We start from the raw sequence: 17,470 nt of genomic DNA on the forward strand, positions 1-17,470 counted from the left end.
TCGGATACTTGGTCGGCGTAGATAGGTTGGACCAAAAGGTCTGTTTCCATGCTGTATATCTCTATGACTCTATGTAAAAAAACAGGCACGATTGAATTTACACATCTGAGTAATCATAACTTGGTGTTTTGTTGCAAGGATCCAACTTGGTTATGAATGATCCTTTCAATTGTCCTTATAGCTGTGACTGATAGCTTGGTAAAGGTAGACACACGAAATAATCAGGATGTTTTGCAGTGAAGATACAAAGAGTGATTTGCAGATGAAGCAAAATCTTCTGATAATCTTCATTCTATGTTAGCGAATATTTAATCTTGTGGATTAACCTTCAGAAAAACAAATGAATTCTTGCTAAAATTCAGTCCAGCTGCATAGTTAGTCTTTGCTTCTTGTAGTGTGCTTTCAATTTGCATATCCCAATCTAAACTGCTTTCCAAAAGCAGTGAGGGTAGACACAGTGTGTCTACATATTCTTTCTGCCTGCCAAGAACATGGCCTTTTATATTAATATATGTAGGTTCCTGTACATGCAAGTACATGCTACTGTGCAAGCCCAACTGACAATCCTAAATTTGTTGTCAGCACTGTTACTTACACATTCACAGTTATCCAACAAATGTTGTCCTTGCATCACACCAGCACTGAAACTCAGGATGCCAGGTCTGTAAGCCATACATCCCAATGACTGATGGATCATATCAAAGAGCATGTCCCTTTGGCTGTTTGTAACAAGCAAGGAACTGACTGCTCAATCAGCCTGTGCTGGTAAAACTCTCAACAGTTTCTAAGATGAGATGTAATTCTGCAATTGGACATTTGCAGTTGTACATGTACACACAATGAATCTGGTTCAATTTAACAAATTGGTGACAGCTATTTGTTGATTCATTTTTCAGGACTATGCCCACTTGATTAATCAGTATCAATCTGCCTGGTTTAAGATTAAAACAAAATTTGCTGTTCATGGTAAATCAGCATTATTGAATGCATTCTCCATGCCAATGTCTCTACCAATCAGAATCTACTTGCCACCTACTCAACACTCTCTTTTCATAGAGTAACAGTCATACAGCAAGGAAACAGACCAGTCCATGCCAAACCTAGTCCCACCTGCCTGTTCTTGGCCCATATCCCTCTAAACCATTCCTTTTCATGTACGTATCCAAATGTCTTCAAAATGTTGTAAGGTACCCACATCAACCACTTCCTCAGGAAGTTCATTCCACACATGAATTACCCTCATGTAAAACAAATTGCCCCTCATGTCTGTTCAAATCTTTCTTCTCTACTTTAAAAATGTGCCCCCTAGTCTTAAAATTCCCTCATCCTGGAGAAAAGACAATTACCATTAACCCTGTCTATTCCCCTCATAATTTTATAAATGTCTGTAAGGCCATCTCTCAACCTCCTAGTGAGAAAGGTCCCAGCCTATTCAACCTCTCCATAGAACCCAAGCCTTGCATACCTGGCCACATGCTGGTAAATCTCTTCTGAACCCTCTCCAGCTTAATATCCTTCCTATAACTGGGTGACCAAAACTGGACACAGTATTCCAGAAGAAGCCTTTCTCAGACAATGAGACTAAAAACTGCACACACTATACAAGGTGTGGCCTCACCAAAACCTGTATAACTACAGCAAGACACCCCAACTCCTATACTCCTCTTGCTATGAAAGCCAGCATGCCATAGCTTTCCTCATTACCTGCTGCACCTGCATATCAACCTTCAGCAACTATTCCACCAGTGAGGGTGTAGTCCTCAAAGGAGGAAAGCAAGGACATTCTTGCATGTTGAGGGAGTCCAGCTAAAGTGCACCAGACTGATTCCAGAGATGGCAGAACTGACATATGAAGAAAGTCTGGATTAACTGGGCTTATACTCACTGGAATTTAGATGAATGAGTGGGGATCTCATAGAAGCATGTAAAATCCTGATGGGACTGGACAATCTAGATGCAGGAAGAATGTTCCCGATGTTAGGGAAGCCGAGACCTGGGACTCAAAGTCTAAGAATAAGGGGTAAGCCATTCAGAACTGAGATGAGGAACAATGTCTTCACTCAGAGTTGTGAACCTGTGGAATTCTCTCCCACAGGAAGTGATTGGGGCCAGTTCATTAGATATATTCAAGGGGGAGCTGTATGTGGGCCTTGTGGCTAAAGAGACCAAGGTGTATGGAGAGAAAACAGGAGTGGGATACTGAGATTGCATCAGCCATGATCATATTGAATAATGGTGCAATGTCAAAGGGCCGAATGGCCTACTCCTGCTCCTATTTTCTTTGTTTCTATCTAATGTAGAAAACAAGTTAAGAATTAAGTTCAACTCTGTGGGCTCTTGCACATAGGCCTGGTTTTTTTGGACTGCTTGGCTGTCATTCATCCCCTCTCTGCCTGCACATTCCGAAACTGTGGTGTGACCACCTTTCTAAACATGTGGTCTATGCAGGTCTGTGTCTTTTGGATCGACCACAGTGAGTCCAGCTGCCAATTGAGTTCTGAAACCCAGGGCTCAAACTTATGCAGTTGCCGACACTGCCTGCTGATATATTTGTCAAGGATACAAGATTTGTCCTTGATTTCCCCTGGATTACTCACTCCAACTGCCCTCCTTTACCTTAATTTTACAAACTATTTAATATAACAAAACTCAAGTTTTGTTGACAAAATACATGTTGTTGAAGCTTTTCATCTGCTCTCATCAGGAGATAAATTCATACAGTATAGACGAAGCCCATCAAACCTATACCACCAAAATACATTACTAGCCAAACTTTCCTGCAATAAGTGTATAGCCTTGAATGCCATGATACTTCAACTGCTCACCCAAGTACTTTTTAAAACTTGCGATGTTTCCCACCTCAACTACCCTTACAGACATTCCAGACCCCCACCAATCCCTGGGTGAAAAAACATCCTCTCCAAACCTCCTACCTTTCACTTTAAAAGCATTTAGATGTCTTAGTAAGAATAGAGAAAATGGTAAAAGAGGGGGTGGTGCGGCACTATTAGTCAAGGACAGTATTACCATTGCAGAAAGGACATTTGAGGACTCAACTACTGAGGTAGTATGGGCTGAGATTAGAAACCGGAAAGGAGAGGTTATCCTGTTAGGAGTTTTCTATAGGCCTTCAAAAAGTTCCAGAGATATAGAGGAAAGGATAGCAAAGATGATGATCAATAGAAGTGAGACTGACAGGGTAGTTGTTAAGGCCCCCCATAACAACTTTCCAAATATTGACTGGAAATACTATAGTTCAAGTACTTTAGATGGTCAGGTTTTGTCCAATGTGTGCAGGAGGGTTTCCTGACACAGTATGTAGACAGGCCAACAAGGGGTGAGCCACATTAGATTTCGTACTGGGTAATGAACCCAGGCAGGTGTTAGATTTGGGAGGGAGGTGAGCACTTTGGTGATAGTGACCACAATTCAGTCATGTTTACTTTAGTAATGGAAAGGGCAAAAGTTATAGCTGGGGTAAAGGCAATCACGATGCAATTAGACAAGATTTAGGATGCATAGCATGGGGAAGGGAACTGCAGGGGATGGGCACAGTTGAAGTGTTGAGCTTACTCAAGGACAAGCTAGGCAGGGAGGACATTGTCAAGCGTGAGAGCCATGGTTTACTAAGGAGGTTAAATCTCTTGTCAAGAGGAAGCCTTCTTGGCTTATGTTAGGATGAGATGTGATGGCTTAGCTGGGGCGCTTGAGAGGTACAACTTAGCCAGGGAGTCCTAAAGAAAGAGCTAAGAAGAGCCAGGAGGGGACATGAGAAGTCATTGGCGGATAGGATCAAGGAAAACCCTAAGGCTCTATAGGTATATTATGAATAAAACAATGACATAGGGCCAATAAAGCATAGTAGTGGGAAGTTGTGCGTGGAGTCAGAGGAGATAGGGGAAGTGCTAAATGAATACTTTTGTCGGTATTCACACTAGAAAAAGGCAATGTGGTCAAAGAGAATACTGAGATACAGGCTACTAGACGAGATGGGATTGAGGTGCATAATTCTGGAAAGTGTAAAATATAGATAAGTCCCCTGGGCCGGATGGGATTTATCTCCGGTTTCTCTGGGAAGCCAGGGAGGAGATTGCTGAGCCTTTGGCTTCGATCTTTATGTCGTCACTGTCTCCAGGAATAGTGCCAGAAAAGTGTACAGCAAATGTTCCAGAAGGGGAGTAGAGACAACCCTGGAAATTATAGACCATTCAGCCTTACTTCAGTTGTGGATAATGTGTTGGAAAGGTTTATAAGAGATAAGATTCATAATCATCAAGAAAGGAATAAGTTGATTAGGGATTGTCAACACGGTTTTGTCAAGGGTAGGTTGTGCCTCATAAACCTTATTGAGTTCTTTGAGAAGGTGACCAAACAGGTGGATGAGGGTAAAGCAGTTGATGTGGTGTATATGGATTTCAGTAAGGCTTTTGATAAGGTTGCCCACAATAGGCTATTGCAGGATATACGGAGGCATGGGATTGAGGGTGATTTAGCTGTTTGGATCAGAACTTGGCTAGCTGAAAGAAGACAGAGGGTGGTGGTTGATGGGAAATATTCATCTTGGAGTTCAGTTACCAGTGGGGTACCGCAAGGATCTGTTTTGGGTCCACTGTTGTTTGTCACTTTTATAAATGACCTGATAAGGGCATAGAAGGATGGGTTAGTAAATTTGCAGATGACACAAAGGTCGGTAGAGTTGTGGATAGTAACGAAGGATGTTGTAGGTTACAGAGGGACATAGATAAGCTGCACAGCTGGGCTGAGAGGTGGCAAATGGAGTTTAATGCTAAAAAGTGTGAGGTGATTCACTTTGGAAGGAGTAACAGGAAGCACAGTACTGGGCTAATGGTAAGATTCTTGGTAGTGTAGATGAGCAGAGGGTCTCGGTGTCCAGGTACATAGATCCTTGAAAGTTGCCACCCAGGTCGATAGGGTTGTTAAGAAGGCATACGATGTGTTAGGTTTTATTGGTAGAGGGATTGAGTTTCGGAACCATGAGATCATGCTCCAGCTGTACAAAACTCGAGTGAGGCACATTTGGAGTATTGTGTACAGTTCTGGTCACCGCATTATTGGAAGGATGTGGAAGCTTTGGAAAGGGTTCAGAGGAGACTTACGATGATGTTGCCTGGTAGGAAGGGAAGGTCTTACAAGGAAAGGCTGAGGGACTTGAGGCTATTTTCGTTAGAGAGAAGAAGGTTGAGAGATGACATAATTGAGACATATAAGATAACCACAAGGTTAGTTAGGTTGGACAGTGAGAGCATTTTTTCCTCGGATGGTGATGGCTAGCATGAGGGGACATATCTATCACCCCTCAATTTAAAGCTAAAAGGACAGACGTCAGAGGTAGTTTCTTTACTCAGAGTAGTAGGGACGTGAAACACACTGTCTGCAACTGTCGTCAACTCGCCAACTTTAAGGGCATTTAAATGGTCATTGGATAGGCATATGGATGAGAATGGAATAGTGTAGGTTAGATGGGCTTCAGACAGGTTCCACAGATTGGTGCAATATCAAGTGCCATAGGGCCTGTAATGCGCTGTAATGTTCTATGTTCTATGTAACTTGAAGCTCAGGGTCATTTTTGCAGGCAACTTAGGTGTTCCACAAAGTGATTGTTTAGTCTGATCTTCATGTCCTCAATGTAGAGGAAACTACATTGTGAGCAGCGAATATAGTAGATCAGATTGAGTGAAGTGCAGGTCAATTGCCGTTTCACCTAGTTAGTGTGCCTGGGACTGCTGATAGTGAGGAGGGAGGATATAAACAGGAAGGTGTTACACCTTTTGCAATTGCGTGGGAAGGTGGTGTGGGGATGGGTTAAGAATGGAGGAGAAAGGACTAAAGTGTACCAGTGGTAATGGTTCCTACAGAAGGTTAATAGGGAAGGGAAGGGAATATCTATTTGGTGGTAGCATCCTGTTGAGAAGTTAAGTGAGGACCGGGGGACTGTATCACTGTTGTGAGGGGGAAGAGAACGGGTGAGAGAGTGCAGGAAATGGGTCAGACACGATTGAGGACCTTGTCCACGATGAGAGTAGGAAATCCTCAGTTGAGGAAGAAGGTGGATATTTTGGAGGCCCCCTTGGAGATGGTGGCATCATTGGAACAGATGAGACAGAGGCAGACTCTTTATGGGAAGCAGGGTGAGAGTGGTAGAGTCGTAGAGTCATACAACATAGAAACGGACCCCTCACAGTGCCAGGGACCCAGGTTCGATTCCAGCCTCGGATGACTGTGTGGAGTTTGCACATTCTCCCTCCCCTGTCTGCGTGGGTTTTCTCCAGGTGCTCCAGTTTCCTCCCACAGTCCAAAGATGTGCAGGTCAGGCGAACTGGCCATGCTAAATTGTCCATAGTGTTAGGTGCTTTAGTCAGAGGGAAATGGGATTGGGTGGGTTACTCTTCGGAGGGTCGGTGTGGACTTGTTGGGCCTATTTCCACACTGTAGGGAATCTAATCTAATCATAATCCCAAACTAAACTAGTCTCCCCACCTGCTTCTGGCACATATCCCTCCAAACCTTTCCTATTCATGTAATTACCAAAATGTCTCTGAATGTTGTTATTGTACCCACATTCATCACTTCCTCAGGAGATTCATTCCACATGCGAACCACCTCTGCATAAACAAATTGCCAACAAGAGTGTGGTGGTGGTAAAGCACAGCAGGGCAGGCAGCATCCGAGGAGCAGGAGAATCAACATTTTGGGCATAAGCGCTTCAGCAGATTGGAATACTGCCTTCGAATACTGCCTGACCTGCTGTGCTTTTTCCAGCACCACACTCTTGACTCTGGTCTCCAGTATCTGCAGTCCTCACTTTCTACATTAAAAAAAAGCCCCTTGGCTTTTTAAAATCTCTCTCCTCTTACCTTAATGTGTCTCCTCGTCTTGAAATCCCCCATCCGAGGCAAAAGACAATGACCATTAACCTTGTCTATACACCTCATTATTTTATAAACTTATATCAAGTCGCCTCTCAACTTTCAAACCTTTCTTCACTGGAGTGTCGGAGGTTGTAGAGATGTTGTTCTTCTTCTTCTCTTCACAGGTTGGGAGTGTAAGAAGAAACCTCTACAAAGTCTTTGCCAAGAACAGATATCCCTGCAACTTTATCCACAGATGCTTAGCAGACAAACAAAGTGACGAGGAGATGCCACAACCTAACTCACTAGCCACGCTATCGTATATAAAAAACATCTCAGAACTAACAGCCAGACTCCTCCAACCACTGGGGTTCATGATAGCCTATAAACTGACAGCCACACTCAGATGACAATCCACCAGAACAAAAGACCCAATACCCATCATGTGCAAGACAAATGTGGTTAACAAGATTCCATGCAAAGACTGCATGAAATACTATATCGGACAAACAGGCAGACAATTAGCAATCCGCATCCACAAACTAGATATAAACGCTACGACCTAGTAGCCATACATACAGATGACAAGGACTTCAAATTTGACTGGGACAACACTAGGATAATAGAACAAGCCAAACAGAGGACAACCAGGGAATTTCAAGAAGCATGACACTCAGCCATGGGCTTCAACATTAAACACATTGACCTAAATCCAATATATCGAACATTGCAATGAAAACTGGAACTGACAACCGGAAGCAGCAGGAACAGAACCAAATAAATTCCAAACAGACAGTACAGCAGTGCTTCAGAGGAGGCTCCACAGCACTGAAGATGTCACCTCGTCAGGGGACGAAATGTCTGCAAATCAACTTCCCAGCATAGCGAACATACCCACAACTACAACAGCCGGCACCCAAGCTACAAATCTTTACACAAATCTTGAACCCCTAGGTCCCTCTGTTTTACAACACTACCCCAAGGCCCTACCATGAATTGTATAAACCTTACTCTTGTTTGTTGTACCAAATTGCAATACCTCACATTTTTCCAGATTGAACTCATCTGTCATTTTTCAGCCTATTGACCCATTTGATCAAGATCCCTTTGTAACCTTAGAAAACCTTCTTCACTGTCGACTATGCCACCAATTCTTGTGTCATCCACAAATTTACTAACCATGCCTCCTAGATTCTCATCGAAATCATTTAAATAAATCACAAACAAAAGAGGACCCAGAACCAATCCCTGAGGAACACCGCTGGTCACAGGCCTCCTGTCTCCTGCCATTAAGCCAATGTATCCAACTGGCAAGCTTACCCTGAATACCATGTGACCTAACTTTACTAATTAGTCTACCATGAAGAACCTTGTTGAAGGCTTTACTAAAATTCAAATCAACAACATCTACTGATCTGTCATCATTAATCTTTTTGGTTAGTTCTGCAAAAACAATCAAGTTTGTCAGACACAATTTTCCTCACACAAAACCATGCTGACTATCCCTAATCAATTTCTGCCTCTCTAAATGTCCATATATCCTACCTTATAAATTTTTAAATCATCTCCAACAATTTACCCACCACTGAAGTCAGACTCACAGCGCTATAGTTCCCTGGTTTCTCCTTACAACCTTTCTTAAACAAAGGTACCACATTAGCTCCCTCCAGTCTTCAGGCATCTCACCCGTAGTGATAGATGATGCAAATATTTCTTGATTCGAGGTAACTGTGGGATTCGTTGGATTTGTAGTAATTATTGGTGGCCAGCCAGTCCTCCGAAATGGAAACAGAGATGTCGAGAAAGGGATGGGAGGAGTCAGAGATGGACCAGGCAAAAGTGACAGCGAGGGGAAGTTAGAAGCGAAACTGATAAACTTTTCTAATTCTGAGTGAAAGAAGGAAGTAGCACCGATAATGTCATCATTGTACCAGAGAAAAAGTTGTGGGTGGGAGCCCGAGTCAAAATGGAACAAAGAATGTTCCACCTCCCCACAAAGAAACAAGCATAACTGGGGTGCCCATGGTGACACCATTGGCCTGAAGAAAGTGAGAAAAGTTAAAAGAGAAGTTTCCTTATGTTCAATGGTGTTGCCATCACTGAGCTCCATACTGTCAACACTGTGGAGGGGTTACCATCCAAAAGCTTAACTGATTCAGCTACATATATACTGTCTCTACAACAGCACGCTCGGCATTCAGTGGCGTGTAACTCTATTTTAGCAATGTTGCCCAGCATCTACAAGGTGTAAGTCAGGAGCACGAAGGAGAATTCCGCTCTTGCTTAGATAAGTGCAGCTCCAACACCACTCAAGAATCTGGATTCCATTTAGCACACAGCAGCTGTTTGATTGGCACCCCATTTACCATCTTCCACATTCACTACTCGTGGAGAGTGGCAGCAGTGGCAGCCACCAACAAGATTATCTGCCTTGTCTCACCAAGGCTCCTCCACCAGCACTTTCCAAGCCTATGACCACTACCAGCTAGAAAGACATGGGCAAAAGACAAATGGGAACAGTACATCCTGTAAGTTCCCCTCCAAGTCACACATTACCCTGACTTGAAACTGTTCCTTCATTGTCACTGGGTCATGGTCCTAGAATTCCCTTCTTAACACCATTCTATTTGTCACTGCACTACAGTGATTCTTATTTTTAAACCCATGATTTAAAAGAATGAAAAAATAGGCTGGGTTTGTTGTCCTCAGTGCAGAGAAAGGTGAGGGAGAACCTGATTGAGGTACACAAAGTTGAGGGGCGTAGACAGGGAGAAGCATTTCTCCTTAATAGAGAAGTCAATCAGCACAACTTTAAAGTAAGGAACCTTCCTCTTATCCCCTTCTCCTGCCTTCCCTTATCCCCTACCCCTGCCTCAATGACCTCCTTCCCCTGCCATCCCTTACTTCCTTCCCATGCCTTCCATTACCCCTTGCCCAGCCTTCCCTTACTCCTGTGCCTATCTTCCTCTGTACCCACCTTCCCCCACCCATCTTCTCTTCACCACTTCCCTTGTCTTTCTTGTGATCCCCCATGTCCGCCTTGCCCTACCCTCACCCTTGTCCTCACATTTGTGCCCTTCCCTGCCCTCTCCTATGCCCTCCCTCCCTCCCTCTTGTCCCCCTTTTTTCTCTGGTCTTCCCCGCTATTACTGTGCTTGGCATCTCTGACCTTGCGCCCTTTCCTCTTGACCTCTTTTACCTTTTCCCCTTAGTAGAGGAGTCAATAACCTGGAATGCAGTAAGGAGTTTAAAGTAAGAAGCAACAGATTTAGATGGATTTGAAGAAACATTTTTCACTCAGAGGATGGTGGGTATCTGGAACTCATGCCTAAAAGATGGTTGAGGCAGGAATTATCAAAACATTTCAAAACTATTTAGATGAACACTTAAAACACCAGAGCATACAAGGCTACAGGCCAAGTGCTGGAAAATGGGGTTAGATCAGAGAGACAGATGCTTTATGACTGTTTGCAGTCAAAAAGGGCCAAGGGGCCTTTTTCCATGAATTAAAAACTCTATGAGAATAGGACAGGAGAATGAAAAAAAAGCTATGGCCAGCAGGTTTGGAGTAGTGTCATGTAGTAGAAACTGGTACCCAGAAAGGCTTCAACTTAATGAAGAGAGGTAAAAGTGGCTAAGTGGCTCCAGTTGAATTGCTATTTGCACACAGTCAGCAGCTGTCACTATTATGTTTTTTTTAATCAGGTAAAAACAATGACTGCAGATGCTGGAAACCAGATTCTGGATTAGTGGTGCTGGAAGAGCACAGCAGTTCAGGCAGCATCCGAGGAGCAGTAAAATCAACGTTTCGGGCAAAAGCCCTTTATCAGGAATAAAGGCAGAGAGCCTGAAGCGTGGAGAGATAAGCTAGAGGAGGGTGGGGGTGGGGAGAAAGTAGCATAGAGTACAATAGGTGAGTGGGGGAGGGGATGAAGGTGATAGGTCAGGGAGGAGGGTGGAGTGATAGGTGGAAAAGAAGATAGGCAGGTAGGGCAAGTCATGGGGACAGTGCTGAGCTGGAAGTTTGGAACTAGGGTGAGTTGGGGGAAGGGGAAATGAGAAAACACATTGATGCCCTGGGGCTGAAGTGTTCCGAGGTGGAAGATGAGGCGTTCTTCCTCCAGGCATCTGGTGGTGAGGGAGCGGCGGTGAAGGAGGCCCAGGATCTCCATGTCCTCGGCAGAGTGGGAGGGGGAGTTGAAATGTTGGGCCACAGGGCGGTGTGGTTGATTGGTGCGGGTATCCTGGAGATGTTCCCTAAAGCGCTCTGCTAGGGATACCGCATCGGGAGCAACGGATACAATAAATGATATTAGTGGATGTGCAGGTAAAACTTTGATGGATGTGGAAGGCTCCTTTACGGCCTTGGACAGAGGTGAGAGAGGAGGTGTGGGCGCAAGTTTTGCAGTTCCTGCGATGGCAGGGGAAGGTGCCAGGATGGGAGGGTGGGTCGTAGGGGGGCGTGGACCTGACCAGGTAGTACGGAGGGAAAGGTCTTTGCGGAAGGCGGAGAGGGGTGGGGAGGGAAATATATCCCTGGTGGTGGGATCTTTTTGGAGGTGGCGGAAATGTCGGCGGATGATTTGGTTTATGCGAAGGTTGGTAGGGTGGAAGGTGAGCACCAGGTGCGTTCTGTCCTTGTTACGGTTGGAGGGCTGGGGTCTGAGGGCGGAGGTGCAGGATGTGGACGAGATGCGTTGGACGGCATCTTTAACCACGTGGGAAGGGAAATTGCGGTCTCTAAAGAAGGAGGCCATCTGGTGTGTTCTGTGGTGGAACTGGTCCTCCTGGGAGTAGATACGGCGGAGGCAGAAGAATTGGGAATACGGGATGGCATTTTTGCAAGAGGTAGGGTGGGAAGAGGTGTAATCCAGGTAGTTGTGGGAGTAGGTGGGTTTGTAAAAAATGTCAGTGTCAAGTCGGTCGTCATTAATGGAGATGGAGAGGTCCAGGAAGGGGAGGGAGGTGTAATGAACCTGTTCAGATGTGCGACCACACACCTTTGGAGCTGGATACAGTGGACATGGAGGAGATGCTTCTATTAGTAAGAAAAACCACAATACAAAGGCACAGCCTCAAAATTACAGGACAACCCTTTAGAAATGAGATACAGAGGCATTTCTTCAGCCAGAAGGGAGTGAATGTGTCGTGCTCAATGCTACAGAATTCATAACCTTGAAGGCAGAAATAGATAGATTCTTGAATAGTGACAGAATTGTGGATGAGGGCAGGAAAATGGCATTGAGAAACACATCAACCATTATCCAGTGGTGGTGCAGACCTGATGGGCTGAATGGCCTAAATCTGTCCCTCTATCTTAATGTTATCTTTAGCTGGTGGTAGCTGAACCTGGGACTTGTGGTTCAGAGGTAGGGCAACTACCACTGTACCACAACTGCCTCCACATTATGAGTGAGGGAATTACTGAAGATTTCTGTTGTGAATAGTTTTGAACAACCCCTTTCTAACACGTTGTGATACTGCTCTGGGAGTGGTGGGATTCCTATCTTGGATATATGGACATTACTACGAAAGCCCCAGCTGTCACAATTTGTAAAGGAGATTAAAAACAAACCGTTGCTCCAAATAGTGGACAGCGAAGAGGGTTACCTCAGATTACAACAGGATCTTGACCAGATGGGCAAATGGGCTGAGAAGTGGCAGATGGAGTTTAATTCAGATAAATGTGAGGTGCTGCATTTTGGGAAAGCAAATCTTAGCAGGACTTATACACTTAATGGTAAGGTCCTAGGGAGTGTTGCTGAACAAAGAGACCTTGGAATGCAGGTTCATAGCTCCTTGAAAGTGGAGTCGCAGGTAGATAGGATAGTGAAGAAGGCATTTGGTATGCTTTCCTTTATTGGTCAGAGTATGGAGTACAGGAGTTGGGAGGACATGTTGCGGCTATACAGGACATTGGTTAGGCCACTGTTGGAATATTGTGTGCAATTCTGGTCTCCTTCCTATCGAAAAGATGTTGTGAAACTTGAAAGGGTTCAGAAAAGATTTACAAGTATGTTGCCAGAGTTGGAGGATTTAAGCTATAGGGAGAGGCTGAACAGGCTGGGGCTATTTTCCCTGGAGCATCGGAGGCTGAGGGGTGACCTTACAGAGGTTTACAAAATTATGAGGGGCATGGATAAGGTAAATAGGCAAAGTCTTTTCCCTGGGGTAGGGGAGTCCAGAACTAGAGGGCATAGGTTTAGTGTGAGAGGGGAAAGATATAAAAGAGACCTAAGGGGCAACTTTTTCACACAGAGGGTGGTATGTTTATAGATTGAGCTGCCAGAAGATGTGGTGGAGGCTGGTACAATTGCAACATTTAAGAGGCATTTGGATGGGTATATGAATAGGAAGGGTTTGGAGAGATATGAGCCGGTTGCTGGCAAGTAGGAGTAGATTGGGTTGGGCTATCTAGTCAACATGGACGTGTTGGACTGAAGGGTCTGTTTCCGTGCTGCACATCTCTATGACTCTATGGTCAGTATGGACGGGTTGGACCGAAGGGTCTGTTTCCGTGCTGGACATCTCTATGACTCTATGGTCAGTATGGACGGGTTGGACCGAAGGGTCTGTTTCCGTGCTGCACATCTCTATGACTCTATGGTCAGTATGGACGGGTTGGACCGAAGGGTCTGTTTCCGTGCTGGACATCTCTATGACTCTATGGTCAGTATGGACGGGTTGGACCGAAGGGTCTGTTTCCGTGCTGCACATCTCTATGACTCTATGGTCAGTATGGACGGGTTGGACCGAAGGGTCTGTTTCCGTGCTGCACATCTCTATGACTCTATGGTCAGTATGGAGGGGTTGGACCGAAGGGTCTGTTTCCGTGCTGCACATCTCTATGACTCTATGGTCAGTATGGACGGGTTGGACCGAAGGGTCTGTTTCTGTGCTGCACATCTCTATGACTCGATGGTCAGTATGGACGGGTTGGACCGAAGGGTCTGTTTCCGTGCTGCACATCTCTATGACTCTATGGTCAGTATGGACGGGTTGGACCGAAGGGTCTGTTTCCGTGCTGCACATCTCTATGACTCTATGGTCAGTATGGACGGGTTGGACCGAAGGGTCTGTTTCCGTGCTGCACATCTCTATGACTCGATGGTCAGTATGGACGGGTTGGACCGAAGGGTCTGTTTCCGTGCTGGACATCTCTATGACTCTATGGTCAGTATGGACGGGTTGGACCGAAGGGTCTGTTTCCGTGCTGCACATCTCTATGACTCGATGGTCAGTATGGACGGGTTGGACCGAAGGGTCTGTTTCCGTGCTGCACATCTCTATGACTCTATGGTCAGTATGGACGGGTTGGACCGAAGGGTCTGTTTCCGTGCTGCACATCTCTATGACTCTATGGTCAGTATGGACGGGTTGGACCGAAGGGTCTGTTTCCGTGCTGTACATCTCTATGGTCAGTATGGACGGGTTGGACCGAAGGGTCTGTTTCCGAGCTGCACATCTCTATGGTCAGTATGGAGGGGTTGGACCGAAGGGTCTGTTTCCGTGCTGCACATCTCTATGGTCAGTATGGACGGGTTGGACCGAAGGGTCTGTTTCCGTGCTGCACATCTCTATGGTCAGTATGGACGGGTTGGACCGAAGGGTCTGTTTCCGTGCTGCACATCTCTATGGTCAGTATGGACGGGTTGGACCGAAGGGTCTGTTTCCGTGCTGCACATCTCTATGGTCAGTATGGACGGGTTGGACCGAAGGGTCTGTTTCCGTGCTGCACATCTCTATGGTCAGTATGGACGGGTTGGACCGAAGGGTCTGTTTCCGTGCTGCACATCTCTATGGTCAGTATGGACGGGTTGGACCGAAGGGTCTGTTTCCGTGCTGCACATCTCTATGGTCAGTATGGACGGGTTGGACCGAAGGGTCTGTTTCCGTGCTGCACATCTCTATGGTCAGTATGGACGGGTTGGACCGAAGGGTCTGTTTCCGTGCTGCACATCTCTATGGTCAGTATGGACGGGTTGGACCGAAGGGTCTGTTTCCGTGCTGCACATCTCTATGGTCAGTATGGACGGGTTGGACCGAAGGGTCTGTTTCCGTGCTGCACATCTCTATGGTCAGTATGGACGGGTTGGACCGAAGGGTCTGTTTCCGTGCTGCACATCTCTATGGTCAGTATGGACGGGTTGGACCGAAGGGTCTGTTTCCGTGCTGCACATCTCTATGGTCAGTATGGACGGGTTGGACCGAAGGGTCTGTTTCCGTGCTGTACATCTCTATGGTCAGTATGGACGGGTTGGACCGAAGGGTCTGTTTCCGTGCTGCACATCTCTATGGTCAGTATGGACGGGTTGGACCGAAGGGTCTGTTTCCGTGCTGCACATCTCTATGGTCAGTATGGACGGGTTGGACCGAAGGGTCTGTTTCCGTGCTGCACATCTCTATGACTCTATGGTCAGTATGGACGGGTTGGACCGAAGGGTCTGTTTCCGTGCTGTACATCTCTATGGTCAGTATGGACGGGTTGGACCGAAGGGTCTGTTTCCGAGCTGCACATCTCTATGGTCAGTATGGAGGGGTTGGACCGAAGGGTCTGTTTCCGTGCTGCACATCTCTATGGTCAGTATGGACGGGTTGGACCGAAGGGTCTGTTTCCGTGCTGCACATCTCTATGGTCAGTATGGACGGGTTGGACCGAAGGGTCTGTTTCCGTGCTGCACATCTCTATGGTCAGTATGGACGGGTTGGACCGAAGGGTCTGTTTCCGTGCTGCACATCTCTATGACTCTAAATGGTTTGCGCCGTCGATTGTCTGACGATGAGAACGGGCGGCCCCACCGCGCAGGCGCAGCTGGTGATCGTCTCTCGATTGCTTCAGTTTGGGCCGGCCGATTGACTCTGAGATCGATACATTGACCTCTCGCCGTAACGTCCACCGCTTTCAATATGGCGGCAGCGGCGGAGACAGCGGCGGCAGCAGTGACAGAGATCGCACTCGGAAGAAACTTCCGGAGAGCGGCTCGGAGTTGAGCACCGCGGCCCTGCCTACCCGAGGCTGATGGATGGGTCGCGACCTGAGCAAATAAGCGGCGCCCCAGGCGGGACCCAGCCAACTGGCACTCGGCTTAATGGCGACCCGAGCGATGCCCCGGGTCCCTCTCCGTCCCGGAAGGTTCGACTCCAGGCCCAGGACCGGGCGGCAGGTGAGAGCTCAGGGCGCCGCCATCTGGCTGTAGTTTTGCGGTTAATAACCGGAGTTGGCTTACTAACCTTCCCCCCCCCCCCTCCCCCTGTGACCCCCCTATCCTCCTGTGACCCCCCTATCCCCGTGTGACCCCCCTATCCCCGTGTGACCCCCCTATCCCCCTGTGACCCCCCCTTCCCCCTTCCCCCTGTGACCCCCCCTTCCCCCTTCCCCCTGTGACCCCCCCTTCCCCCTTCCCCCTGTGACCCCCCCCTTCCCCCTGTGACCCCCCCTTCCCCCTGTGACCCCCCCTTCCCCCTGTGACCCCCCCTTCCCCCTGTGACCCCCCCTTCCCCCTGTGACCCCCCCTTCCCCCTTCCCCCTGTGACCCCCCCTTCCCCCTTCCCCCTGTGACCCCCCCCTTCCCCCTGTGACCCCCCCTTCCCCCTGTGACCCCCCCTTCCCCCTGTGACCCCCCCTTCCCCCTGTGACCCCCCCTTCCCCCTGTGACCCCCCCTTCCCCCTGTGACCCCCCCTTCCCCCTGTGACCCCCCCTTCCCCCTGTGACCCCCCCCTTCCCCCTGTGACCCCCCCCTTCCCCCTGTGACCCCCCCTTCCCCCTGTGACCCCCCCTTCCCCCTGTGACCCCCCCTTCCCCCTGTGACCCCCCCTTCCCCCTGTGACCCCCCCTTCCCCCTGTGACCCCCCCTTCCCCCTGTGACCCCCCCTTCCCCCTGTGACCCCCCCTTCCCCCTGTGACCCCCCCTTCCCCCTGTGACCCCCCCTTCCCCCTGTGACCCCCCCTTCCCCCTGTGACCCCCCCTTCCCCCTGTGACCCCCCCTTCCCCCTGTGACCCCCCCTTCCCCCTGTGACCCCCCCTTCCCCCTGTGACCCCCCCTTCCCCCTGTGACCCCCCCTTCCCCCTGTGACCCCCCCTTCCCCCTGTGACCCCCCCTTCCCCCTGTGACCCCCCCTTCCCCCTGTGACCCCCCCTTCCCCCTGTGACCCCCCCTTCCCCCTGTGACCCCCCCTTCCCCCTGTGACCCCCCCTTCCCCCTGTGACCCCCCCTTCCCTTCCCCCCCTTCCCCTGTGACCCCCCCCTTCCCCCTGTGACCCCCCCTTCCCCCTGTGACCCCCCCCTTCCCCCTGTGACCCCCCCTTCCCCCTGTGACCCCCCCTTCCCCCTGTGACCCCCCCCTTCCCCCTGTGACCCCCCCTTCCCCCTGTGACCCCCCTTCCCCCTGTGACCCCCCTTCCCCCTGTGACCCCCCCTTCCCCTGTGACCCCCCCTTCCCCCTGTGACCCCCCCTTCCCCCTGTGACCCCCCTGTCCCCCTGTGACCCCCCCTTCCCCCTGTGACCCCCCCTTCCCCCCTGTGACCCCCCCTTCCCCCTGTGACCCCCCCTTCCCCTGTGACCCCCCTTCCCCCTGTGACCCCCCCTTCCCCCTGTGAC

The 17,470-nt window shown here is 48.5% G+C and overlaps 1 protein-coding gene across 1 annotated transcript in view; it reads left to right on the top strand.

The window, feature by feature from the left end:
* The first annotated feature begins 15,731 nt into the window (after window positions 1–15,731).
* Window positions 15,732–17,470, top strand: part of LOC122539404 (TBC1 domain family member 14-like) — a 98,305-nt gene continuing 96,566 nt past the window's right edge. The window contains exon 1 of the mRNA XM_087980042.1: window positions 15,732–16,033. Within this exon, the coding sequence (XP_087836168.1) occupies window positions 15,889–16,033 (145 nt within the window). The 5' untranslated portion in view covers window positions 15,732–15,888. The remainder of the gene's footprint in view (window positions 16,034–17,470) is intronic.

This window comes from Chiloscyllium plagiosum, unplaced genomic scaffold (assembly GCF_037043375.1).
Source record: "Chiloscyllium plagiosum isolate Xiang-an unplaced genomic scaffold, Cpla_swu_hap1 HiC_scaffold_36, whole genome shotgun sequence".
In the NCBI taxonomy this organism is placed as follows: Eukaryota; Metazoa; Chordata; class Chondrichthyes; order Orectolobiformes; family Hemiscylliidae; genus Chiloscyllium; species Chiloscyllium plagiosum.